General features: G+C 34.6%; 1 protein-coding gene across 1 annotated transcript; it reads left to right on the top strand.

Moving 5' to 3' along the window:
- Window positions 1-1,047: 1,047 nt before the first annotated feature.
- Snapc1 (small nuclear RNA activating complex polypeptide 1) lies at window positions 1,048-26,392 on the top strand. Its single transcript, XM_047540065.1, has 10 exons — window positions 1,048-1,243; window positions 3,989-4,148; window positions 4,281-4,421; window positions 5,089-5,193; window positions 6,539-6,697; window positions 7,755-7,823; window positions 8,516-8,578; window positions 11,295-11,445; window positions 22,866-22,964; window positions 23,923-26,392. Exons 1-10 carry the CDS (start codon window positions 1,116-1,118, stop codon window positions 23,955-23,957), a joined length of 1,110 nt encoding a protein of 369 aa, XP_047396021.1. The 5' UTR covers window positions 1,048-1,115; the 3' UTR covers window positions 23,958-26,392.
- The last annotated feature ends 752 nt before the right edge of the window (window positions 26,393-27,144 follow it).

Here is a 27,144-nt window from a genome sequence, read left to right on the forward strand (position 1 = left end):
AATTTGGGGAGACCTTGTTTTAAAAGGAAACAAACAAACAAAAAAGCAATTCAAAGAATATGTATTATAAATTGCAACACCATTTTCATAGAACTTAAAACCAACCACAACTAAGAACTACATTGCTTAGAGATACAAACATATGTGATAAAATATATGCAAAAGAATAAGAAAGTGCAGGGTAGACGTTACTAAGTTGGGGAAAAGTCTGGCTGATGGGTCAGAGGAATTCAAGATTGATAAGAGGGTGTTGGTAATGTTCTGGTTCCTAAATAGGAAGAAAGTGCACAGGGGTTTGTTTTCCTACTCTGCGTATTTCATATATCACATAAGCTTTCTATTTACATACAATATTTTAAAAATCTAAAAACGGGCAATGATCAGGAACATTATGTGAGTTGATCCTCTATCCACAGACAGAAAGCCCAGTGCTTTTTTTTTTTTATTATGTCAGGATACTTCTAAGACTAACAGCATGCCTTCCAATCTTAGAAATTTCTGAAGCACAAATATTACTTCATAGCTAGCTCCTGGGAAAAGCTAAGAGGTACAGTTTAGAGAGCCAATTCAGCCAAACAATAAGTAGATACTCTGCAAATTCTGTTCCAGATTGGGGTGTGTGTGTTGTGTCTTGTGGTGAAAGGGCTGTTTACAAGAGGGTACGAAATATAGCTCCTTGTCTCGAGGGTGGTTGTAGACTACCAGGAATAAGAGAGCCAAAAATTAAGCACAACATAAAGAGGGCAGACTATAAAGGATCTCAGCAATGAGAGAGAACGAGTTTAGCTCATTTTCTTATAAGCGCTCGTCTTTAGCTCCTCTTTCCACGTGTAGTGGGGTTGAGGTTGTTGACTTTTGTCGCCTCAGGGTCACTTTAAAAAAGCGAAAGAACCCTCAGGATTTGAACTGAGAGCTCGGCCAGCGGCTATGGTAAACGCATGCGCAATAAGCACACCAACTGTAGTACAGGCCCGGATGAAGGCGGAGCGGAAGGTGCCGGATAGAACGACACGGAGCGCGCGTGCGTCACGTCGCAGGGGGCGGGGTTTCCCGACCCAGTTTTCTCGGCAACTGCCGCAGGCTGGTGGGTTCGTGGTGTGCGTGGGGTGTTAGGTATGGGGACTCCTCCGGGCCTGCAGACCGATTGTGAAGCGCTTCTCAGTCGATTCCAGGAGACTGACAGCGTTCGCTTCGAGGACTTCACGGAACTCTGGAGGAACATGAAGTTCGGGACCATCTTCTGGTGGGTGTTTCTCCACTCCTGCCTCTCTTCCCTCCCGCCGGCGGCTCAGAAAGTTGCTTCCTTCGAATCTGTAGTGTCGCACGTGGGAATGGCTAAGAGGGCAGTCTCCAAAGGTGTCGCCATCTCTCCCGGGCCTTCTTCTGTTTGCACTTTCCCTTAGTGATTCATTGGGCCTCGATTGCATCCTTTTGATGCCTCTTCCTAAATATACATTTATGCCTAGCCGCCCTTCTAAACTCTTCATCTCTTTCTACCTCCACCCTGACCCAGGCCATTATCTTATGACTTCCTCGTTTGGTTCTAAAATCCCATGCTTAAAAAACAAAACAGTCGCACGAGCAAAGATAAAATCCTACACGATTGAATTCAGTTTTCATGCAACAACCAACATTGTCTTTTTAAAGTGCAAAATTAATCACGTCACTTCTCTGCTTACCACCTTTCAGTGTTACCCTTGTCTTTGGGATAAAGCTCAAATTCTCTAACATGGCTGGCAACTCTCGGTAACTGACCTCTGCTCATCTCTCCATCCTCCTTCCCAGTGTCCTCCATGCATTAACTATCTTGTTCCAGCAATTGCCTTTGGCTCTCCACTAAGCCTGGAGCTTACCCGCTTCTCCCATTTGTTTGTCCCCTTTATTCTTCACCCACATTTATGTCCAGATGACAATTCCTTAGGGATATCTTTTGCCTTTCTGCACTAAGCTGGGTGTTCATGCTCTATCCCCCCAACCCCGGCCCCCAGTACCCTGTTCTTATTTTTTCTCACAACTTATCACATTTTATTGTGCAGTTGAAGCGGCAGTATAGGATAGTTAAGAGTGCAGACAGACCATGGAGCCCAGCTATCTGAATTTGAATGCAGAGGTCCCCTAACTGGGTTTTGGTGTAAGTTATTTGCTTGAGCTTCCTTATTTGTAAAATAGAGGCAATGATAAACCTTTATGGTAGCTATGAGGATTAAATGAACTAATAAATATTAAATGTTTGCAAGAGCTCACTAAATGTTCATTATTATTACTTTTCAATTTTCCCTCCACTAGATTGGACTCTAAGGACGGTGAATGGATGAATCTGGTGTTCCCATTAGCACAGCACATATAATATTGAAAAGGCTAAATGACTGAATAAATGAAACCTTATAACTAAAACTCTTTTGCTGAGTAAAATATAAAAGTTCTCTTTTTTCTTTGTTGTTGTAAACTGCCTAGGTAGTTTGTAAATTACTGGAGATAGAGGATGAGGGCCTATTTATTGTATAGTTAATGAAAGGAGAACTATTTAAAAAAAAACTAAATGTAATTCATTTATAGCATATAATTTACTCCATAGAACAACTCTGAAAGCAGATGTAATTATCCTTGTTTTACAGGTGAGGAAATTGAGGTTTAAGAAGGTTGAAGTAATTTCCTTCACATTGCAGTTAGAGAAGGTGGTAGAGCAGATATTGAGACCTGTATGCCTCCCTCTTTTTGTTTTTGTTTTTGCAGTATTGGAGATTGAACCCAGGGCCTCACACATGGTAGCAAGCACTCTACTACCGAGCTTTTTATTTTGTTTTTAGAGACAGAGTTTCGCTAGGTTTCCCTGCTTGGCCTCACACTTGTCATTCTTCTGCCTTAGCCTCTCAAGTAACTTAGATTACAGGTGTGCACTGTGTTTGTCCTGCCTGTTTCCAAAATCAGTGTTCTTTCATATACTCCTTTTTGTAAAAAAGGGCATTTCAGGGAAATTTTTCTAGGGTTACCCAATTTTTAGCTAATAGGGAAATATTATCTGAGGAACCAATGGATTACCCTTCCTACTTTTAATCAGATATAACACAGCCTGTGCTTACTAGCTGCATGGCTAATTGTTTTATTCTACATGGCGATTGTGTTGTACTGCTGATATAAAATGAAAATTTCTACATATTCTTATTTGCATTTTGTGTCAGTTACTTGTATCTATTAAATAATACACTTTGAGGCATTTAGCTAAGGTTGTATTAAAAATTAGGCACTTGTCTCCTGATTTCAGGTTTCATATAGAAAACTATCCCTAATATGTTCAAAATATGACTTCCTTCATTGCCTTATCCACAGTTGTAAGAAGGATGTTATGTTGACATTTTTGTGATCTTGCTGTTTGTTTGTTTTTAGTTTTGGTTAACTTGACACAATTTGGGGTATCATATTAACTATGCTATGTATGTTCATGAAAAATATATTTCCTATGTTATAACATTGATTTCTAAGAGAGATTTATTCCCCATTGGATGGTTGGACAAAGCTTTTGGGAGTTGATTGAATTTGACTTTACATCCCTGCTCTTCTTCTTTCCTATGATTTAGCTTTGCAGTCTCTGGAGAATGGGAGGGTAGACTATACTGTATTGTTTCTCTAACTTTTTCACCTAGACTTCTCAAGGATAGTGGAGGTTAAATGCAAATCCCTGATATATTGGATTACACACAGTTTTTGGTTTTGTAACATGACCGTTGTTTTAATATTAGATGTTTTAAATGTTTCTCTAGTAGTAATTTCAAGCCCCTTCTTTGATCTTCAAGCTGTATTTTGTTTAGTGGTTGCTTGTGCCTCACAAGCAGACAATTAACTCTTTGTGCTTGAATCTTGAAGGATCAGCCATTGAATCTTCATCCAATTATTAACAACTGTTGTTTAAATAACTATATACTCGTTTCTGATTTTTGTTCATCTTTTATTTACTTAATGAATCATAATATATTTTCTTTATGTTTTCTAGTGGCAAAATGAGAAATTTAGAAAAGAACACATTTACAAAGGAAGCTTTAGCTTTGGCTTGGAGGTATTTTTTACCTCCATACACCTTCCAGATAAGAGTTGGTGCTTTGTATCTGCTATATGGATTATATAATACCCAGCTATGTCAACCAAAACAAAAGGTAATGTTGGTGAATTGTTTTTTTCACAGCAGAAATGTGACAGTGTTGCATAATAAACTGACTTAATAGAAATGGCAGTGTTTTAAATTTATAATACATTTATGAAAAAAGACTTACTCTTTCTGGTTGCAGATCAGAGTTGCCCTGAAGGATTGGGATGAAGTTTTAAAATTTCAGCAAGATTTAATAAATGCACAACATTTTGATGCTGCTTATATTTTTAGGAAGTTACGACTAGACAAAGCATTTCACTTTACAGCAATGCCTAAACTGGTATGTTGCCTAAAATAACTGTTTTGTTTTTTAAAGAGAAGTTATACTTTGTTGTCCATAAAGTACCTCACTTTGCAGAAAAATGGAAAGACTAATAATAATATTTAAAATTTGTAGCCTACTCAAAATAGAAGAAAATTTTTTCTGATTTTTTCCTGCAAACAAAAGCTTTTGAATGCAGTATATTTCTGAATACTATGTATTAAGTAAATTATTGTAAAAGGAAGTGAGATTAGGCATCTGCATTTGCTCATGCTTTTCTTTATTCAAACATCAGAGAATTTACTAAAAGAGGACCAGGAAATTTTAATATGTCATTGATGAAAAGTTGAAACTTCCATTAAAATCTGTCATTTCTTCAGTCTTGTGACAGTTGGAACACTAGGTTGAAGAGGACTAAAAAAGTTTCTACTTCTGCCATTACCCGGCAAATCACGTAGCTTCTCTGAATCTCATCTGAATTTGTAAGCATGTGGCATGATATCTACTGGAATAATTCAGAAGTCTAGTAGTCTTTGGAAAATAGCTATTTAACAAATATACACATAGGGCTGCTTTTGTTTTATTCATGCTTACTGATAGACAAGTTTTTATTGCTAATTTATATTTCAGTACTTTAAAAATATCCTTTAAAATGCACCCATTTAAAAAGATATTTGTTATATAGCTTTCATATAGAATGAAGAAGAAAATTCAACGAGCTGAAGTTACAGAAGAATTTAAGGATCCAGATGACCGTGTAATGAAACTTATCACTTCTGATGTATTAGAGGTAAGTTTGATTTTATATTCTTGAAATTAAAAAAAGTATTGCTGGTTATACATTGAGGTTATAACTTCATCTACTGGATATTGACAATTTTTCTACTGATTTTGACCAATCACAGAGTACTCTTACTTCCTTTAAAGTGTCAGAAATAGAATACCCTAAAATGTATTAAACTTTATAAATCTTGAAGCATGAGAAACAGAAAGATGTAGAATACTTTTAGATTCAGAATCTGTGGATTCACATACTAAAATAACCATTCGTGTTTTTTGTTAGGTTGAAAAGCAAGAGTTTAAAATAACTTTATTCTATGTTTTTTTAACAGTAGAAATTTATTTCCTAAGTTTCTTTATATAATACGTAAAAACCTATCATTAAAACAATGAGGCTATTTTGACAAACATTTGAAATCAGGATTTATGGATATGCATTATGGTTTTTAAATCTAATATACTTTGATATTTTATTACAATTGTGCACTATTAAGAAAATCTCCTTTTACACAGACTTTTATATAAATAGAAAAGCATTGCCTTAGGTTAAAATAAAATTCCACTATAGGGTTATAGCCTTCTAGTCAATGAATTTCAAAGGAACATATATAGTGGGGAAAGAAAGGGAACACCTTGGTCATGGTTTTTAATAGTTGGGACTACAGGCTTACACTGCTATACCTGACTGGGATTGCTGTCTTTCTTTCACCTCAGTGTGAAAATTGATATAAGGTGATGGCCTAATATTTTGGCATATGGAATATAGACCCTTAATAAATGTGACTTCTGTTTTTCCCTGTCTTGTTCACTTTCTTCTTAAATCAGCATTAAAAGAGGGATCAGATCTTTGATTTGCTCTGTTTATCTGGATTCCCCAAGGAGCATCAGCCTGTCAGGTTGCATCTGTGATGTTTGTAAATGTTTACCAAATCTCTGAAGTAATGGGCTTAAGGTTCATATTCATTTCTGAATCAATACAGTGCCTATTGGTTGGATAGTAAGGGACTGATCTGAACTGGAACTGGGGAAGGAAATTCATCGTTTAGGAAACATCTAAGCATTTGAAGTATGATTAAAAACTAGGTTCTTTTCCTCTAGCTGCTTAGTGAGAAAGAAGTATGAGAAAATAAATGTACTTCAAGTCAGACATGGTGGTACGTACCTGTTAACCCAGTGACTTGAGGCAGGAGGATCACAAGTTCAAGGCCAGCCTCAGCAACTTAGTGATACCCTGTCTCAAAATTAAAAAAAAAAAAAAGTTCTGGGGATGTGTGGCTCTGTGGTAAAGCCCATCTGACTTCAATCCCCAGTACCAAAAATAAATAAAAATAAAAAACTCATCTTTTTACTTTTAGGAAATGTTGAATGTTCATGATCATTATCAGAACATGAAACATATCATTTCAGCTGATAAATCCAAGCCAGACAAAGCCCTCAGCTTGATAAAGGATGATTTTTTGGATAGTATTAAGAACATAGTTTTGGAGCATCAGCAGTGGCATAAAGACAGGAAGGTAAGTAGCTGCATGTTTGATGCCTTACCTGTACATTGTACATACACATTTAGACATGGGTGAGCGCAGCCTGGTTTAGTGGCTACTTTCCTGTAAAGTGAAGATTTAAAGGGCTTTACCTTTCTACTTAAGGCTTTGTCAGTCACTAGTCATGTGGCATCATCTGCCCTTAGAAATGAAATACACAACACACACATGGATATTCTTGTTATACCACTGACTTATACTTCTTGTAATTTGGTGTTTTCCAGAGGTTACAAACTAGCAGTCTTTGGGCCACATGTGGCATATAGATGTGTTTGTTTGGCATAGTATTGATTCCAATATTGTAAAATTTTGAATTAGTGATCAATATGTAAATATTTGTAGACTTCACCTAAAATTCCAGAAAATACTTCATTTATAAATCAGAATGGCACTGGTCTCACTTTCCTGCATGGTAGCAGATCCTGGACTGGAGTGGTGACTTTGCCCACGGTGGCAGAGCATGTGTTTCTCTTACCACTTTCTTTACCTGGTGCGTCTTACCCATTTGCAAGTCTCATCAACATAAATTTTTAGTTTAATTTTCCAATCCAAAAGTATTTATCTTGCCTGTATTCCACATTGGCCTTTTCAGGTGGAGAAATTCTTTTACTCCAGAAATCTAGTGCCAGACTTGCCAAATTTACCGTTGAAATTATGATTCTATTTTACTTAATAAACACTTCCAGGAAAAAAAATAAAAAATAAAATCAATTTCTGGTTACTTTATTGTTGAAGAAAATAGATATTTTATTGATGAATTTTAACTGTTCTGAAACCTAATTGTGATCTTCAAGTCATGTAGTGACCTATGTTGCAGTAATGTGAAATGATCTTTTGGTTTTTTAGTAATTAAAAGTAATCAAGTGTGCTGGTTGCCTGTATAGATATGCCACAATGAAATCCATTCTGTATAATTAAAATGGCACTAAAAGTGAAGTAATTATCCTCACTCTTGTAAAGTTGATTTATAATTAATTAAATTATACATATGTGTATATGTTCTCTATAAATAACTTTTTTGCTTTTTTAGAATCCATCCTTAAAATCAAAAAATAAAGATGGAGAAGAAAAGAAGGAAGGAAATTCACAAGAATCAAAGGTCAGATAATTGCTATATGATTGCTGAAGTTTGATCAGCTTTTTTCATTTTGTATTGATATTGATATAATTCTATATATTGAACATTATGTATGGCCTTTGATCAGCATTATAATAATATCAGAGAAAACTCTGAATCATGGATTCTGTGAAAAGTTAGTCTGTTCGTTACTGAAAAATCTTATAAAAACACATCAGGTATAGGTAGGGAGTAAGGATAATAATTCTTAGTGATAATGATGATGGTTGAACATGCCTTCAGTTCAAAGGGGGACAAGGGAAAGCTTTTAATGTCTTTTTTTCTAACTTTTTAACCTTTCAACCACTATGAACCCAAATGGTTATATACTGTTTCCTGTCTCCTTAGTTTTCATCCATGTTAGTGCATGAACCATCTTTGAGATCAGGCAGGTGAGGAAAAAATGGCAGACAAGGGCTCTGCCAGATCACCCAGGCTTTTGTTCACATTATCCTCCTGGAGACCTGAATGAAATGAACAGTAACTGTGAGGGTGATATTATGGCATCTGCTATGTCTATTCAATGTGTTAGTACTCAGTTGAGCTTAGTAAGCATTAGTTTCTTTTACTCTACCTTCAGTCTTGAATCTTACTTCTCGTTGCAAATACTTGAGTATTCATAATTTCACCTAACATCTATTTTTTTTTTCCCTTCTTATTTATTTTTCTTCTAGAGATGTGAAAGGGCAGAATCATTAGCAAAAATAAAATCGAAAGCCTTTTCAGTTGTTGTTCAGGTAAGTTATTTCTTTAATAATGTAATTTGAAAGTTGGATGTTTTTAAATTCTATTTTGGTTTTTTCCATTGATGTAATACATGTAGTTTAAAAGTCAAATAATAACCCAACAATCATATGTATAACCCAACAGTTTGCTGCTCCATCATTTCCTACCCCTGTATTCCTGAACTTGAGAGACAACCATCTTCAGCTTTTTCTCTTTTTACTATTTCTGATCCTGGAAGGTTTTGGGGTTTTCTCTTTATCCCTGAAGTTTGCAAGCTCCGGGGTGATGGAACTTGGTGTAGCTCCTTTGCATTCATTGTCCTTGGCTCTCATGGTGGCCATCCTTTCCATCTCATAACCTTGGGTTCTGAGGAATTTTTTGTAATTCTTTGATGATATCCTTCACAGTATTTTTCTTTTCTTGACCATTTTTAAAATTTTTGATCTTTTTCTTTTATCAGAGTTTTTTTTAGCATTATCTTCTGAACCATTAAATTGATTTTTCTACTGATACATGTTTTCATTACTAAGAATTTTTCTTATACTGTTTCTCTTACTTTAAAAAATAATTCCCCTACCTCAGTACGCAGTATCATTTTTTTCATCGGTTTTTTGATGTTGCTTATTTCCTTTGAATTTCTTTTTTGTTTATTTTGATCTCTGTCTTTGATTTTACTGACTTATTTTGTAAAAGATGAAAGATCCTTAGATGTCTGTTCATATTTAAGAGTGATTAATAGGAAGACCCAGATTTTTAACTGCTACATATCTTTTTCTTGAGTCCTGTCATTTTTACCAGAGAATAATCTTTTGTTTCTTTGTCTTGGGGTGGGACTGGGAAAAAAGCTCAGCTGCCAGTGTTCTAGGAGCTTGCAGAGTCATCCAGAGACTCTCCATTCCTTATACAGGTTGCCCTCAACCTCTCTGTTTTCACAAAGAGGCCTTAGTTCCTTAGCTATAACAGTTTCCTTAAGTCTATAGCCTCTCTGACTGTAGAGAGAAAGCTTCTGTTTTTTATGGGAGGAGACTGGGGAATAGGACACTATTACCTTGGATATTTTCAAGATATCCATCCATTTTTTTAGTCCCATTTCCACTGGCTCCAATTTCTGGCCGATTTGGATGAGCTTGCTAAATTTTTACTTACTTCCTCAGTGCAGGCAAGTAGGTTTTAACCTTCTTCATTTTGTTAAGTCAGCTATTGCTCACTTTTCACTTTCCATCTTCCAGAATTTTATTCCTTTAATAGTTGTATTGTTTCCTGCTGTCTCTGTTATTGTGAGTTTATGCATTTTTATTCTTTTACTGTTATTTTAGTGTGGTTTCAAGAGGGAGTACTGATAAGTATGTGTGTTTAATTCCATGTATTTTTCTCACAAATCTAGGTATGTTTATTTTATGGGAAAGTATTATCACTTTCTAACTGTAGAAATCAAAAGTGATAAAGTAAAAAAAATTAAATGGGACTCTAGATTGGTTATGTGTTATTTATTTGTTATACCATAATAAATTGAGTATGAAGTATTAGTAAATGAAGACATCAAGGCCAATTAATTATTTCTAACTCTTTTTAACCAGAACTCTTTTCATATATGTAATTTGTTGCTAATTAATGTCTATGTATATCTTTGACATTGTCAAATAAGTTTTTAAATCATTAGACAATTAAATGGTGTTCTTTATAGATTAAGTGTGTGTCATTGCATGGTTGTGGGGTTTTTCTCCCCTTTTTTGTGGTACAAAATCAGTTGCGTTTTATGAATTGTTAATATCTGTGCTGCATATATGACATTAACTGAAACCTTTTTGCTTAAGCAAGTAAGGGAATTCCTTGACTGATAAAACTACGGAGTCCTTGACTAGCTGGCCCTAACACAGACATTGTTAGGACTAAGCCTCCATTTCTGATGTTGTATATTGCTGTCATTGTCTCTAAATGCTGTCTGTGACAGCTCTAGGGTTGCATGTTCCCAGCTTTAGGTTCAGAAGAAAGGACAAATGTTTCCTTTCCAATGGTTAAGCAGTTCTAAATAGAATTACATTAGCTATGACATACCTTACATGCCAATCCCTGAAACAAATAAATAACAGTGGCCATGGGGATGTGAAACTCATTTTGGTCAGCTCTGGGCCACGTGACCACACTTGGAGTCAGGCATGTAAATCTATTGAAAACACATCGTGATACCTAAGGAAAATAAAGTTATTAGAATTAAGGGAGAATAGGTTATTAGAAATAGGATTAGACTGGGTGTGGTAGTGCACACTTGTAATCCAAGCAGTTCAGGAGGCAGAGGCAAAAGGATCATGAGTTCAAAGACAGCCTCAGCAACTTAGTGAGGCCCTAAGCAACTCAGTGAGACCCTGTCTCTAAATAAATTATAAAAGAGGCCTGAGGATGTGACTCAGTGGTTGAGTGCCCCTGTGTTCAATCTCCAGTACCCCCCCCCCAAAAAAATTAAAACAGTATTCCTAACCAGCCCAGATGTCAGAACAATTGCATTTTAACCCAGTGTGAGTAAATGATGATTACATCTGCAGGAAACTGTTATAAGTAAAAGACTACGTGGTTTGAGTAGTTTTATTAAGCAAATCAGTGTGATAGTTAAATGCTTTACTTTTATAAATCTTGCCTTGTGTCTATGTATTTTTCTTTTCTTCTAAATTATCTGTCAGTTGGATTCATTTTTGTAGTTCATTGTAGTTAATTGGATTTCTGTCTTTTAAGGCATCTAAGTCAAGAAGGCATCGTCAAGTCAAGCTTGACTCTTCTGACTCTGATTCTGCATCTGGTCAAGTACAAACAGAAACAACTAAGAAAAAAAGAACCAGAGGAGCGCTGAAGTCAGCAGGAAGGAAGATGGCTTCCAGAAACAAAGGTACCTCTTAAGTCTTACCAAGACTCAACGAGGCAGAATGAGTCTTATTTACAACTTCCCCACACCTTTGTTTTTTTAATTAAGGAGAATAAGACTTGTTTGAGAACATTGTGGGATTTATATTAAAAGTAAATTCATTTTCTTAGATACTTGGGATCTTGTTGCTAAAGAGACCTGAGGAGTTATATTTATTCTTCATAGATGACAAATTTAGGCCCATATAGATTAAATAACTTGTCAAAGTGATATAACTAGATAGTTTTAGAATTAGTGAAGAATTATACAGTGCATGCTTTGTTAGTAATTGTTTTTGGTGTACATCAAATTTGTGTGTAGAATAAGCTAATGATAAATAATGCATTCCATAAAATATTTTCCTGTAGTTATACTAATTAAGCTGTCTCTGTTTTCTTTTGAAATACTGTATCTGTAAAATTACTTTTGCTATTTGGTTCTTAAATGACAATGTACTTTAATAGTTTGATTTTTTTTTAAATTGCACAAGTAAATAGATCATACATAAAGTTGATTAACAGGCTTGGGGCGGAAATAAAAGCATTAGAAATATTAACATATTAATGAGTATATAAATATTTAATTCTATCAAATACATTTCTAGCTACCTCAGGCTATCTCAGGAGTATGTGAAGATAATATACACAGTTTTTTAATGTGTTTTTTTTTCTTTCTGTATTGAGGCAGTGAGGGAGAATTAAAGTTTTAAGTATCTTTTGTATATTTCAGATATGATTAAGTGCTATAATAATTGCTTGAAGTGCACTGAGAATTCAGAGGAGGATATATACCTTATTTGTTAAGGGTGGTTAAAAAATTCGGGCTGGGGAGATGGCTCAGTTGGCAGAGTGCTTGCCTGTCAAGCACGAGGCCCTGGGTTTGATCCCCAGCACCGCAAAAAAAAAAAAAAAAAAATTCTTAAAGGAAAATTTTTTACTTTTTACAAAGCTAGCAAATACATAGGAGACTATATAGACCAAATTCACTTATTGAATTACATGTATCAAAAAGAATCAGACAGAAAAAAACCTTACTATAGTACACTTTCCCAGGATGCTTCAAACATCATGCAATTGATTGTAATCTGTTAATATAATTTATCATATAAATATTTTAAAGGGGAAGATGTGGATTTAATTTTAGTAGTTACCAAAGAGGACAATCAATAATATGCAGCATATCCAGCATCCAATCTTGATTAAAAAAAAAAAAAAAAAAAAATCCTCTTGATCAGCAGTTCAGCAAACTGTTTATGTAGCCAGATAACAAATATTTTGGTTTTCGTGAGCCATACCATCTCTGTCACTGCTACTCAACTGCCATTGTAATGTGAAAATAGCTACAGACAATTCAAAAACAAATGAGTATGACCATGTTCCAGTAAAACTGAATTTACAGAGGAGGTGATGGGCCAGATTTGGTCTAGGGAATCATAGTACATCAATTCCTATTATAGATAAAGAACTAGAAAGTTGTATATTTAATTTTTGAAGTGTGTGTTTGTGTGCACGTGCATATAGACTGTGTATGTATGTGTGTGTGTGAGATAAACTATAAACCACTTCATGTTTACTAGTAATACTAGAGGAATTAGTTTTATTTGCTTTAAAAGAACTAGTCAGTGTAATTAGGTAGGAGAGTGAAATGAGATAGGGAATCAGGGAGGCTACAAAATTTTCTTGATTTGTAAATGACTGATTTTATGTCTAAAAAATTCCCAGAGAGAATTTGCTGGGGTGGGTGAAGAAAGGAATAAAAAAAAAAATTTAGTAAGGTAAGGGATCCCACTATAAACCTTACAGAGATGAAAAGGTTAATGAGAAAAAATTATGCATTTACTTCAGTAAGTTAGATAGCTAAATAAAATGGAAAAATTGTTTCCAAAATTGACATATGAAGAAACAGAAAATCTGAATAGCCCTATTTTTACTAAAGAAATTAAACTCCTAGATGGCTTTACTGGGCATTTCAGCAATATATTTAAGAAAGGAAAAATATCAATCCTATACAGATTCTTTCAGAAAATAGAAGAGGGAAAACTTTCCATCTTTATGACATTATAAGAAAACTAAAGACAAATCAGTATTCTTCAAGAGCATACATGTAAAAAAATCCTGACAAAATATTAGCAATTTGAATCCAATGGTATATTAGAAGGCCAATGATATTATGAATAACTCAGATTTGTCCCAGAAATATAAGATTGGTTTGACATAAACCAATGTAATTCATCATACTAGCCAAATAAAATATAATCATCTCAAGAGATGTAGATAAAATATTTGATAAAATCCAGCATCTACTCAAGATAACCCTGAGCAAATTAGGACTAGAAGCACACTTACTTGGTCTGTTTAAGGACTTCTTTGAAAACCTATGGCTAACATCATACTTATTGGTAAAATAATGATTTCCCCCAAAACTGAGAATAAACAAGGATGCCTGCTTTTATTATTTCTATTAAACATATGCTGGAAGTCCTAACCAGTGTAGTAAGGCAAGAAAAAAAAAAAAATGACCTTTGGATTGGAAAGGAAGAAATAATATGCTTGTTTTCAAATAAAATTAGCTTTTCTGTAGAAAATCCAAAAATCTACAAAATAGCTACCAGAACTAATAATTAGTGAATTGCTTATTTTTTCAGTGTTGGGTTTTGAACCTTGTGCATGTGAAGTAAGGGTTCTGCCACTGAGATATACCCAAAACCCTCAATAATTGGATTTAGCAAGGTTACAAGGTACAGGGTTAATATTTCTCTATACTAACAATGAATCATTAGAAATTGAAATTATTTGAAAAAGTATAACATCTGAAATGCAAATTACTTAGGTATATAGTTGACAAAATATGTGCATAATCTGTATGCTGAAAATTATAAAATATTGGTGAAGGAAATCAAAGAAGACCTAAATTAAGTGGAGACATGTATGATCTTTATTAATGGGCAGACCCAATATTAAGATGTCAACTAATCCCAGATTTCTCTATAGAGTCAATGAAATCCCAATGAAAAATTCCAACAGTTATTTTGTATAAATTAACAAATTGATTTTTAATTATATGTGGAAATGAAGAGGAACTAGAGCAGTCAGAACAGTTTTGGAAAATAACTGTAAGTCTTTGGAAAGTAAGATAGTATAGTACCTATGAGAAGAATATATGCACATAATATGCACATAGGTCAGTGGAACAGATGTTGAATAATTTCATACATATATAGTCAGTTTTGGTTTTGACAAAGATACAGAGGCAATTCAGTGGAGAAACAATAGTCTTTAATAAATGGTGCTGTTATATTTTTATGCCCATATTAAAAAATATCCTTGACTCATTATATATAAAATAATTCAAAATGGATCATAGGTCTAAATGTAAAACTCATAATTACATAACTTGTGGAAGAAAATGAAGAAAAAAAATGTTTGTGTTCTCACATTAGACAAAGATTTTTTTTTTTTAAAATACCTGGTACCAGGGATTGAACCCAGGGGTACTCAACCACTGAGCCACATCCCCAGCCAGCCCCAGCCCTTTTTTGTATTTTATTTAGTGACAGTGTCTCACTGAGTTGCTTAGGGCCTTTCTAGGTTGCTGAGGCTGGCTTTGTACTCGCAATCCTCCTGTCTCAGCCTCCCAAGCTGCTGGGATTACAGGCATACTCCACCACGCCCAGCTAGACAAAAAAAAAAAAAAAATTTTTAAATTTATTTTTATTGTAAACAAATGGGATACATCTTCTCTGTACATGAAGTAGAGGCATACCATTTGTGTAATCATACAATTACCTAGGGTAATAGTTTTTGATTCATTCTGTTATTTTTTTCCTCCCCCCCACCCCTCTTTTCCCTCTATATAGTCCCTCCTTCCTCCATTCTTGCTCTGCTCCCACCCCACATTATGTGTCATCATCTGCTTATCAGTGAGATTATTCGTCCTTTTTATTTTTTATGGCTGAGTAATATTCCATTATATATATATATGTATGTATATATATACACCACAGTTTCTTTGTTCATTCATCAACTGAAGGGCGTCTAGGTTGGTTCCACAATCTGGCTATGGTGAATTGAGCAGCTATGAACATTGATGTGGCTGTATCTCTGTAGTATGCTGATTTTAAGAAGAAAAAGTAGGTCCAAATCTTCAACATGTCGGCATAGGATCAGACTTCCTTAACAGGACTCCCATAGCACAAGAAATAAAAGCAAGAATCAATAACTGGGATAGATTCAAACTAAATAGCTTTCTCTCAGCAAAGGAAACTATCAGTAATGCAAAGAGAGAGCCTACAGAGTGGGAGAAAATCTTTGTCACTCATACTTCAGATAGAGCACTAATTTCCAGAATCTATAAAGAACTCAAAAAACTCTACACCAAGAATACAAATAACCCAGTAAACAAATGTGCTAAGGAAATAAACAGACACTTCACAGAAGAAGATCTACAAGCCCTCAACAGATATATGAAAAAATGTTCAACATCTTTAGTAATAAGAGAAATGCAAATCAAAACTATCCTAAGATTCCATTTCACCCTAATTAGAATGGCGATTATCAAGAATACAAGCAACAATAGGTGTTGGTGAGGATGTGGGAAAAAGGTACACTCGTACATTGCTGGTGGGGCTGCAAATTAGTGCAGCCACTCTGGAAAGCAGTGTGGAGATTCCTTGGAAAACTTGGAATGGAAACATCATTTGACCCAGTTATCCCACTCCTCGGCCTATACCCAAAGGACTTAAAATCAAAATATTTTTATATATAACATGAAAACACAAGGCATAACTGGGCATAGTGTTTCATTCCTGTAATTCCAGCTACTGGGACACTGAGGCAGGGGGATTGCAAGTTTGAGCCTGCCTTGGCAACTTAGCCAGATCATATCTCAAAATAAAAAGGACTGGGGATGTAGCTCAGTGGTAGAGCTCTTGCAGAATATGTGAGACCCTGGGTTCAACCCCCAGTAACACATACACAATAAACCCACAAGGCATAAAAGAAAAAATTGATAAATTAGACTTACTCAAAGTTAAAATCCTTGTCTTTGGAAGTCATTAAAAAAATGAAGAGACAAGTCACTGGGAGAAGATATTTGCAAAATAGAACCATAAGTCTTATATTTAGACTACATAAAGAACTCTTAAAACACAATAATAAATAAATAACCTATTCAATGAAATATGTAAAATATTTCATTAAAGAAAATATGTGTATGTCATATAAACACATGAAAAGGTGCTCAACAACTTTAGTTATTAGGGAAATGTAAACTAAAACCACAGTGACATTCCTATAAAACCTAAGAAACAAAGTGATCATAATAACTGATGAGGGTTCTGCACAAGTAGAATCTTCATGCATTTCTGGTGGGAATTCAGAATGGTATAATTGCTTTGGAAAACTGCCAATTTTTAGTAAAACTAAATATATATTTACCTATTCCTTGATATTTACTCAATTGAAATGAATATTTATGTTTGCACAAAAATTTGTTCACAAAGTTTGTTCATAATTGCAAAAACTTCAAACAGGCTAAATACCCCTCTGCTGGGAATTAAATAAACTGTGGTATATCCATCTACACAATGAAATATTACTTGGCAGCACAAGGACTACTGGTATTTTTAACAACATGGATGATTGTTGTGTACACTTGTTAGGTGTAAGAAGCCAATCATAAGAGTACATATTCTACAATTCTATTTGTATGACAATCTGGAAAAGGCAAATCTATAAGGACAGAAAATAGATCAATGGTTGCTAGGGACTAGGGAAAGATTTTGATTACTGAGGTCACAAGGGAAATTGTTGGGGTGATGGAAATGTTATGTATTTTGATTGGTGTAAGGATTGCACATCTATAGTTAACTCCTATGTCTGTGCATTAAAATCATGAATTTTATTGTAAGTTCATACTTTAATAAACCTGACCAACAAACAAAACAAACCCAGAGGCAAGAAAAAGATTCTTTTTTATTTGATTATATTTAAAAAAGTGAATTTCTTGTGCATTAACATTTTTTCCTAAAATCAAAGATTCTTAGATTTAAAAACCTACACACATACTTTTTATTAGTAATTGACCTTAGTGCAAATGCAGCAGGGATGTGAGCTGATCAAATTGCTTCTTAAACACCTGAAAAAGTTTTTTTCTGTTGCTAAAGAACAAGTGCAAGATGGGAAAGAAATTTAATGAAAGTTCCTTTCATATTTAATGTTTGACAGGTATAATTTATGAAAAATCACTTCCTTCACCAGCCAACCATATTTTATTACTTAACATAGTTAACTGAAAAATGTGATTTTATAAACTCTGAAATTAGCATACATACAGGCTCTGTAACACATCTGAGATTTGTTAATTGAATTTATTTGTGGTGTCAGCAAGAATTTAACCCATGAGAAAGAAAGAAAGTATAATTAAATATGACCTGAATTCAGATCTTTGATCATAGCTTAAGTATTTCAGCTAACATGCTTTGTAGCTCTTATGATATTATAAAATCTCTGAAGTAAAGGAGAGGTAATTACCTGAATAAAGATCTAAGTGCTTCATAGTTTCTCTTTAAAGTAGGGAAATAAAAAAAATACATACATTATATATATATATTTTTTTTTTTTTTTTTTTTAAACCCCCCAGACATCACTCATGCTGGTCAAGTACTATACCATTGAGCTACGTCCCAGCCCTTTTAATTTATTTTTAAGTAGGTCTAGCTAAGTTGCCCAGCTTGGCCTTGAACTTGTGATCCTCCTGCTTCAGCCTCCCAAGTAGCTGTGATTACAGGTATGTAATATCATACCTGGTGGAAAATCTATTTTTGATTTCAGAGTTTTTTCAGAAAGAAGAGCTTTATATTACATAAAAGGCAAAAAATATTATAAAACTATGAATGTATGATAATTTAAAATTTCTTATTTTAGAAGAGCTCTTACAAGTTGATAAGAATAAGACTCGGTAGAAAAATGGGTTTAGGACATGAATAGGCAATTCACAAACAAGATTAACGTAAATGTATATATAAAGAGTGTTATTGTTTGGATGTGGCGCGTCTTCCAAAAGCTCCTGTGTTAATGCAGGAGTATTCAGAAGTAAAATGATTAGATTGTGAGAGCTGTGATGTAATCAGTCCATCCTAGTTTGAATGGACTGCCTGGGTGGTAACTGTAGGTAGGTGGGGCGTGACTAGAGGACGTGGGTCAAGGGGTTTGCCCTGGAGAGGTCATCTTCCCTGTGGCTCCTTCCCACCTTTCCTTTCTTTGCTTCCTGGCTGCCATGAATGGAGCAGTGCTCCTCTACCACACCTGCTTCTGCCTTGATGGTCTGCTTCACCTTGGGCCCAGAGTTGGACTTGGCTGACCATGAACTAAACCTCTGGAACTGTGAGCCAAAATAAGTATTTCCTCCTCTAAGTTATTCTTATCAGGTATTTTAGTCATAGTGACACAAAGCTGACTAACACATATATTTAATTTTGTTAATAATTAAAGAAGTATAAATTAAAACATGATTTTGATATCATTTGATAGGTCAAAAAGATTAAAAATAACTGAATACCCACGATAATGAAAGTGCAAGGACATAAAAATCTCTGAATTTAAGTGGGAGAGTAAATTGGCACATCCTTTTCAGACAGCAATTTGAAATATCTGTCATTGTGCACACCATGTAACTTAGTAGCAATTCAATTTCTAGGAATTCATTCTGTTCAGATGACAAATGCACAAAGACATTTCATTGCAGGATTGTTTGAAATGGCAAAGACTATAAACAGCTCAAATATATAACATTTAAAAATTTGAGTAGATGAAATTGTCAGTCCCTACATAGGAATACTTTGCAGTTATTAAAAAGCTAGAGAAAGTCCATAGATTAAGACAAGCAGAGGGATCATGAAAAAAAGACAAAAGTACCTGGGACGTAGAGTGAGGGGTTCATTTTGGTTGGAGTATAAAAGATGTATTCACTATTAATAATGCTGGAAAAACGTTGGATTATATTGTGACTCTACCTTAACTGTACAATCAAGAAGCTTAAACTTAGCTGAAGGGGTGTTTTCTGAAACTTTTGAAATGAAGTGGCACAATAGGGGTTTTCCTTGGAAAAAATCAATCTGGGAGTAGTATGGTAGGTAGGAGATAACAGGCTGAAAAAAGGAATATGTAGAAGGCTGGTGCAGTAGTTCAGGTTTAGGAGTAATGACTATCTAGCCAGGTAGTTGTAGGAATTTACAGAGAGGCTAATAGCTATGAGAGCAAACCTGAAGACTGATGGAAGGGGACATGACAAGAACGCTGAGTGCCTAAGCCATTGGGGGCATTGGTGTCTTCAGTGTTGGAGAAATATGGATGGTATGAGGAGGATTTCATTTGGGGGAGTTTGCCCCAGTCTGTCTTTGCAGATTCAGTTCCTGTAGTAGCTCTCTGGCACGTAAATAGGTGTCTAGTTCATTGATTGAATTTACTTGTCTTAATTAAGTTTCAATTATACTTGTTCATCATTCTTGTAGAATGTGACATGAATGTTGTAAGGACATCTCTGATAGTAGTGACATGATGGTAAAGATGATGGCAGCCATGATTTATGTAATGCTTGCCATCTACTTACATTTTTCTCATACGTCCAGGGTCACCTGGATAATAAATAGCAAAACTGAGACTTGTATGAATCTATCTGAATCCAGACCTGAGTCATTAACTGTGCTACCTCTTAGATAATTGGGAATATGTGGATCTGCAACTCAGATTAGACATGCACTCAAATTAAGTTCGTTCTTAGTTGTATTCTCACTGCATGTCTAGTAGCCATTTGGTCTGTGACTGACAGGTGCGTTCCACACAAGCATGGTAAAACTGTCCACCTGACTCTTTCTGGGGAGTTAGTTTTGTGGATACTGGAGGTTAATGATTTAAATGTCAAAAGTTACTTTAAAAATTTTAAGTTAATTTGGTTGATACCTTTATATATTGTTTTCTTTCAAAGTTTCTTGTTTTCTAGTGTTCTTTTATCATTTTCATATGTAGGAAAATACCTAAAAATGTATTTTATGCTCTCTCATTTCTAGAGCATTCCATCCTGAACATAATTTTATTTCTCCCGATGATTCATTGTTATTATCATGAACGTATTATTTTTCTAGGTTTTATAATACAATAATCCTATCAGGAAGTATTTTGACTATGTAAGGCAATTTATTTTATACTAAATGGCTTCATGCTGCAGTACTTCATACTTAGGCCTTCTTTTTGAAAAAAGGTTTTTCTGTGACCTTTACTGTAACTGGGTCTCTTTCGGTGTGTAGCCATGTAGCAATTTTTGGCTGCCTATACACTTGTAATGACTAAGGAAGCTGGTTAACCATTCATTTCAGTTTTATATACAATAAATGATTCTGGGTAGAGGTCTGAGGAACACGCCTGTGAGTAGGTGGACTTTGAGGTAAATGTCCTGAAGTTTTGTGTGATTCTGGTTCCCTGGCTAACTCTAGATGGGTAAAACACTGTATTTTTTTTTTTTAAGAGTTTCTTAACAATGTTGTTGATTGAATGTAGAAATAGATCTCTAAAACCTTGTTAATCCCCCATTGACAAGATGAAACTTTGCTTCTCAGCTGTCATTTTTAACTCAGAAATCCTTCCCTTGACATTGTTGGATAGATTCTTTTAAGTAAATATGGATTTTTAAAAATCATTAACAGTATAGATGGATATGGCTAAAAGATTGTGAAGAACAATATTAGTAATTTTGGGCAGGTGGTACTAATTATTGTTTTGTGAAAAACTGAAAAATTTATAAGTGAAAAAATGTTCAACATCTCTAGCAATTGGAGAAATGCAAATCAAAACTACTCTTAAGATTTCAAATCACTCCAATCAGAATGGGCAATTATCAAGAATACAAGCAACAATAAGTGTTGGCAGGAATGTGGGGAAAAAGGTACACTTATACATTTCTGGTGGTAATGCAAATTGATGCAACCATTATAGAAAGCAGTATGGAGATTCCTCAGAAAACATGGAATGGACCACCATTTGACCCAGCTATACCACTCCTCGGTTTATACCTAAAGGACTTAAAACGAGCATACTACAGTGATGCAGCCACATCAATGTTTATAGCAGCTCAACTCACAATAGCTAAACTATGAAACCAACATGGGTGCCCTTCAACAGATGAATGGATAAAGAAAATGTGGTGTGTGTGTGTGTATTATGGAATATTACTCAGCTTTAAAAAAAGAATGAAATTATGGTATTTGCTGGTCAGTAGAAGAGGTTGGAGAATATCATGTTAAATGAAATAAGCCAATTCTAAAAAACCAAAGGCTGAATGTTTTCTGTGTTATGTGGAGGCTAATTCACATTAAGGTGGTGGTGGGGGGCAGCACTAGGGAAGAACAGAGTTACTTTTGATTAGGTATAGGGGAGTGAAGAGAGGGGAAGATGCAGACTATGAAGAAATGGATTAATAAATAACATATGAAGTGGTCTAGGTATGGTGGAGAACAACCTGCATAAGGAATAAAATGTATATGGGGTTGCTCTGGTGATGTGGAAATTACGTAGAAAATATCTAGTTGTTTTTTTTTTAAGTGGAAAGTCAGAGATAAATTATAACTGGAGAAATATCTTGTAGAACATGTGTTGGAAGAAGAAAATGTGTCTTATTAAAAAATAGAACTGGCTGGGGCCATAGCTCAGTGGTAGAATGCATGCTGAGCAGCACAAGGCCTTGGGTTCAGTCCCTAACACACACACATACACACACACACCTACAAAACTGAAAAACAGAAGGCTGTTCAATTTTAAAATTAATTTGTGATTAATTAGATAAAATCAATGTAACCCACATGATAATTCTGTGATGTGTACAGATATATATCCTGTTGTTTATAATAAAGACCAAATGAGATATCTGTGTTTTGGGCTAATTTTGCCTCTCCTCTTTTTCTATTTTTCTTTTCTTTTTGGGGGGCTGGGGGTGGTACTGAGGACTGAACTCAGGGGCACTCAACCACTGTGCCACATCCCTAGCCTTTTTTTGTATTTTATTTAGAGATAGGATCTCACCATGTTGCTTAGTGCCTTGCTGTTGCTGAGGCTGGCTTTAAACTTGATCCTCCTGCCTCTGCCTCCCCAGCTGCTGGGATTACAGGTGTGTGCCACTGGGCCTGTCTCCATTTTCTTTAGTGGAAGAATTAGAGACTTTTTAAAGCATAGATATGTATATGATCATACTTTTAAAAAAGATATGTATTCTAGAATGCATATTTCTGTTTACCCTTATAATTTCAGTTTTGGTTTCAAAACAAAACTGAAACCATTCTAGTATTTATGTTACTGGAATGACATTGTGTAAAGTTTTCATGTAAAATCATTTTTCCAAATATTTCTAAATGTTTACAGGTAACGTGAAGAATGTACATAAGGAAGAAACGTCCTTAAGTCTGAGTATGCCTGTAATTGCAGAAGAGGAAGAGGAGACTGAAAGTTTTAGCGAAACAGGTACAGATAAAAGTTTGTCAAACAAACTAGTGAAGGAAACATGCTCATAGAGCATCAAGATTTAGAATCCTTGAAAAACATATTTGTGTGTTCTTGTGATCCTTCTGTCTTTGGCTCTCGGGAAATTCAGTATTCGTCATACCATTATATGACACTTGAAAGTGAATGATAATACAATAAATGAATGAATACTGATACCTGTTAGGATCTGTCAGTTTCATCTTCTTAAAAAAAGCTCTGCCAGACCTCTGCTCTGCCATCTGGACAGAGTTCTCTTGACTCACTTTACTTTTCATCCCCACTGCCATTCTTTTCTAGGAATCTGTTTTCTTTTTTTCCTAATTTTTTCCCCTTTCCTTGTGTTTTCCCTGCCATTCCTTGTGTTTTTCCTTGGTGGATACACAATCTTTCCTAATTTTCATGTTTTTGTGTCTTCTGTTAAAGATGGATACTTCTTTAGCTGTTGGTTACAACATCTACTATGGTAGCAGGAAAGATGGATGGCACTAGTGTTTTAGGTTTTATTTTCAGGTTTAATTGAAATGAAATTGAAGTCTTAGACACTTAATCTCTCATAGCCCTGGCCTAGATACCTTTCACATCTGGCACCCTGGGACATTGCTAATTACAGGGAGGGCATACATCCATGAGACATCTTCAAAGTAACTTACTGATTATTAAGTAGGATTTAAGATGACTGAGATCCATTATCTCAATAGAATGGCATTTCAGTGAGATTGAGATCTTACTGTCTCAATGGAGATAGTGAGTTTTAAACTGCAATATTATTTCAAAGAAGAAAATTCACGTACATGTCAGGCTTAGGATTTTTGTGTCTTTGCTGGGAGGGCATTCTTGTATTATACCAGTTAAATGTCCACATAGTTTAAATGTACATTATTATCACTTAAGTGTTACTTTTTTTCTTTAGAACTGACTAATTTCTTTATGTCTTTAGAGTTCACTGTACCCAAGAGGAAAAGAAAACACTGAATGAAGAGCCTGATGTAAACTTTTAAATTTTGAGCTTTCTGACAGAAGAAAAGATTTATATTTTGTGAACAGAAGAACTGCCAGTATTAAAAATAATTCTTCTGGGAAACAGTTATTTCTTTGAAATGAGAATATCTTAACAGTTTAAGAGTTGGAGTATGAGTTTACTCTGAAATTTAATTTTTAATTTTCTGTTATAAAATCCATATAAATAGAGGTAAAATTTGCATTAAGAATATTATAGGAATAATCCTGTTATTTTCAGATTATTGCCACTTCCTATCCTATAACTTTCTGTGATAGTCTATTGTCTTAACAGTTCTGGTAATATTAACAACTTATTTAAATTTTTTATTGAAATTTATTTATTACATGTAAGTGAATTTTGTATCTATGGTAATGGATTTGTATATGATATATATTTACTAGTTTTTCCTATTGTGTGGTTAAGTTTAATAAAATTTTTGCCTTATTTGCTTTATTTTTTAACATGAAACTTAAGCTCAATATGAAACATATGAAGTTCAGTAGCTTATGTGATTTAATAACTTAAGTTCACAACTCATTTTCTACTTCTACAATTAATTACATATTCTTTAGTGCTTGTTTTAAAGCTCTCCTTGGTCTAATATATACGTGTATGTATTCATCTGTGTTTGTGTATATGTGTATATATATATATATATTTGTATCCATAAAGAGTACTTAATAAAGTTTAAGTGTAATACTTACATATTATTTCTAATAAAACCTTTGAGAGTAGTAATATAAAGTTCAGAATGTATCTCTGGTACAGAATATTTGGTAATCACAGAAAATAGTTCTATAACTTCATGACTGAACCCAACTTAATTTCTCATTGCAGACATTTAAATAGAGATTGCTTGAGCTATGATGTTTGATTGCTGCCAGTAGCAAACCATTTCCATTCCATATGGTTGGTTCAACCTGTCTTTTTGTGTGTGTGTGTGTGATATGGAGGATTAAATCCAGGGGTACTTAACCACTGAGCCACATCCCCAGCCACCTTTTTATATTTTATTTACAGACAGGGTCTTGCAGAATTGCTTAGGACCACTAAATTGCTGAGGCTGGCTTTGAACTCATGAACCTCCAGCCTGAGTCTCCCAAGCCACTGGAATTACAGGCATGCACCACTAAGATGCTGGTTCAACCTGCCTTACTGTTGGTTATGCTTCATGTTGTTTTCCAACATTGTAAGATTCAGGAATTTAAAATCCTGGTTGAATAATAAATCCAAATCTGTGAATGTCCTGTGAAGTGAAAATGTATATCTTATATGTAATCTTTTTGCATTAAAATACTAATGCTGACCCATATGTAACTTGCATTTATTAAAATTCATGCTACCATAGTAGTTACTAAAAGTAGGTATTTCCCTTAACTATTAGACTTGTCTGGTAATAGTTGGAGCAGTTTTCATAATGTGGACATTGGGCAGAACTTCTGGGATTCTGGGATTGGAACACTCATTGTGGTTCCACTGTTGGCCACTTGATACCAGGTTATTTGCTACAACCTGTTTGATCACTGACATTTTAAAAAATTTATTGGTTATTTTTAGTTGTATATGACAATAAAATCCATTTTGATATGATTATACAAGCATGGAATATATCTTCCTCTAGTTAGGCTCCCATTCTTGTGATCATTAACATTTATCAGTATTGCCCAGCTAACACACTGAGTCTCAATCTCTTTTACAGTAGTACTTACAAAATACAGGATGCCATTTCATTTGTACAACAGAGAAACTTACCTCAGGATGGGATGTGCTTTCCTCACATTCATGAAGTTAGTAAGTGATGTGTTGGATATAAACCTAGAGTTCAGGCCTATAATTTCAGTGTCTTTTTATATGAGCCAACAGAAATGGAAATCCAGAGGAGTGCTTTTGACTCTAAGCAGTAAAACTCAAAAAATGTCTTAAACAGTAAGGTAAGTTCATTTTAAAATCAATTGAGTCCCAATGCTGTGTGGCATTGGCTTGTATAATAACCTCATCATTTCCATGATAATGTCATATTTCCAGGTTTAGATTTTTAAAAAATATTTCTATTTGTTCTAATTAGTTATACATGACAGTAGAATATATTTATGCATTTTGAATCATAAATAGAGTATAATTTCTAATCTTATTGTACATATCGTGGGATCACATCAGTCTTGCAGTCATATATGTAAATAAGGTAATGTCTGTTTCACTCTACTATCCTTCCTACCCCATTACATCTTCCCCTCCCTTCACTCCCCTCTACTTAATCTAAAGTAACTCTAGTCTTCCCTAGCATATCATCCGCATATCAGAAAACATTTGACCTTTGGTTTACTCAAAGGACTTAAAATTGGCATACTACAGTGACACAGCCACATCAGTGTTTATAGCAGCTCCACTCAATAGCTAAACTATGGAACCAACCTAGGTGTCCTTCAACAGATGAATGGATAAAGAAAATGTGTTATATATATACAATGGAACATTACTTAACTTTAAAGAAGAATGAAATTTATGGGTTGTTGGTCAATGGATAGAGTTGGAGAATATGCTAAGCAAAATAAGCTCGGTTTAGAGTATGGAACAATTTCACCAGCCAAGATCCCAGATATTAGCCAAGGCCAGCCTTGGAAGTGGACCTTTCTAAGGATAGAAATCTCGGACCTGATGTATGACCTTTTCTGTACAGATTTTTAAAAAATTTTTTTAGTTGTGGATGGACAATATTTTTATGTGGTGCTGAGGATCGAACCCAACGCTCCACATGTGTGAGACAAGTGCACTACCACTGAGCTGCAGCCCCAGCCCCTTCTGTACAAATTTATTTGTCACTGTTTCCAACAATGTTTCATTTATTTATGCTTATATCTTGGTTCCCCTATATTGATATTTCTGTTGGATTAATCTACACATGAATCTGCTGGGTCAAACTGTATATATACCAAATTTTTCTCCAAAAGGACTGTAAGTTTGCATCCCTATTAGTATTTACAAATTACTCATACCCCATTATCAATCTTTTTATGATTGTCGTCAATTGAATACACCTTGAATCTTAGCAAAAATATAGGTAAAAGTAATAAAATTGTGTTAAGCAGATATGTTGTTACATGGTATATCTGACAAATGTAGTGCTTAAGCTAGAATGGATTTTATGAGTATACTTTGAAG

The sequence above is a fragment of the Sciurus carolinensis genome, chromosome 2, assembly GCF_902686445.1.
Source record: "Sciurus carolinensis chromosome 2, mSciCar1.2, whole genome shotgun sequence".
Lineage (NCBI taxonomy): Eukaryota > Metazoa > Chordata > Mammalia > Rodentia > Sciuridae > Sciurus > Sciurus carolinensis.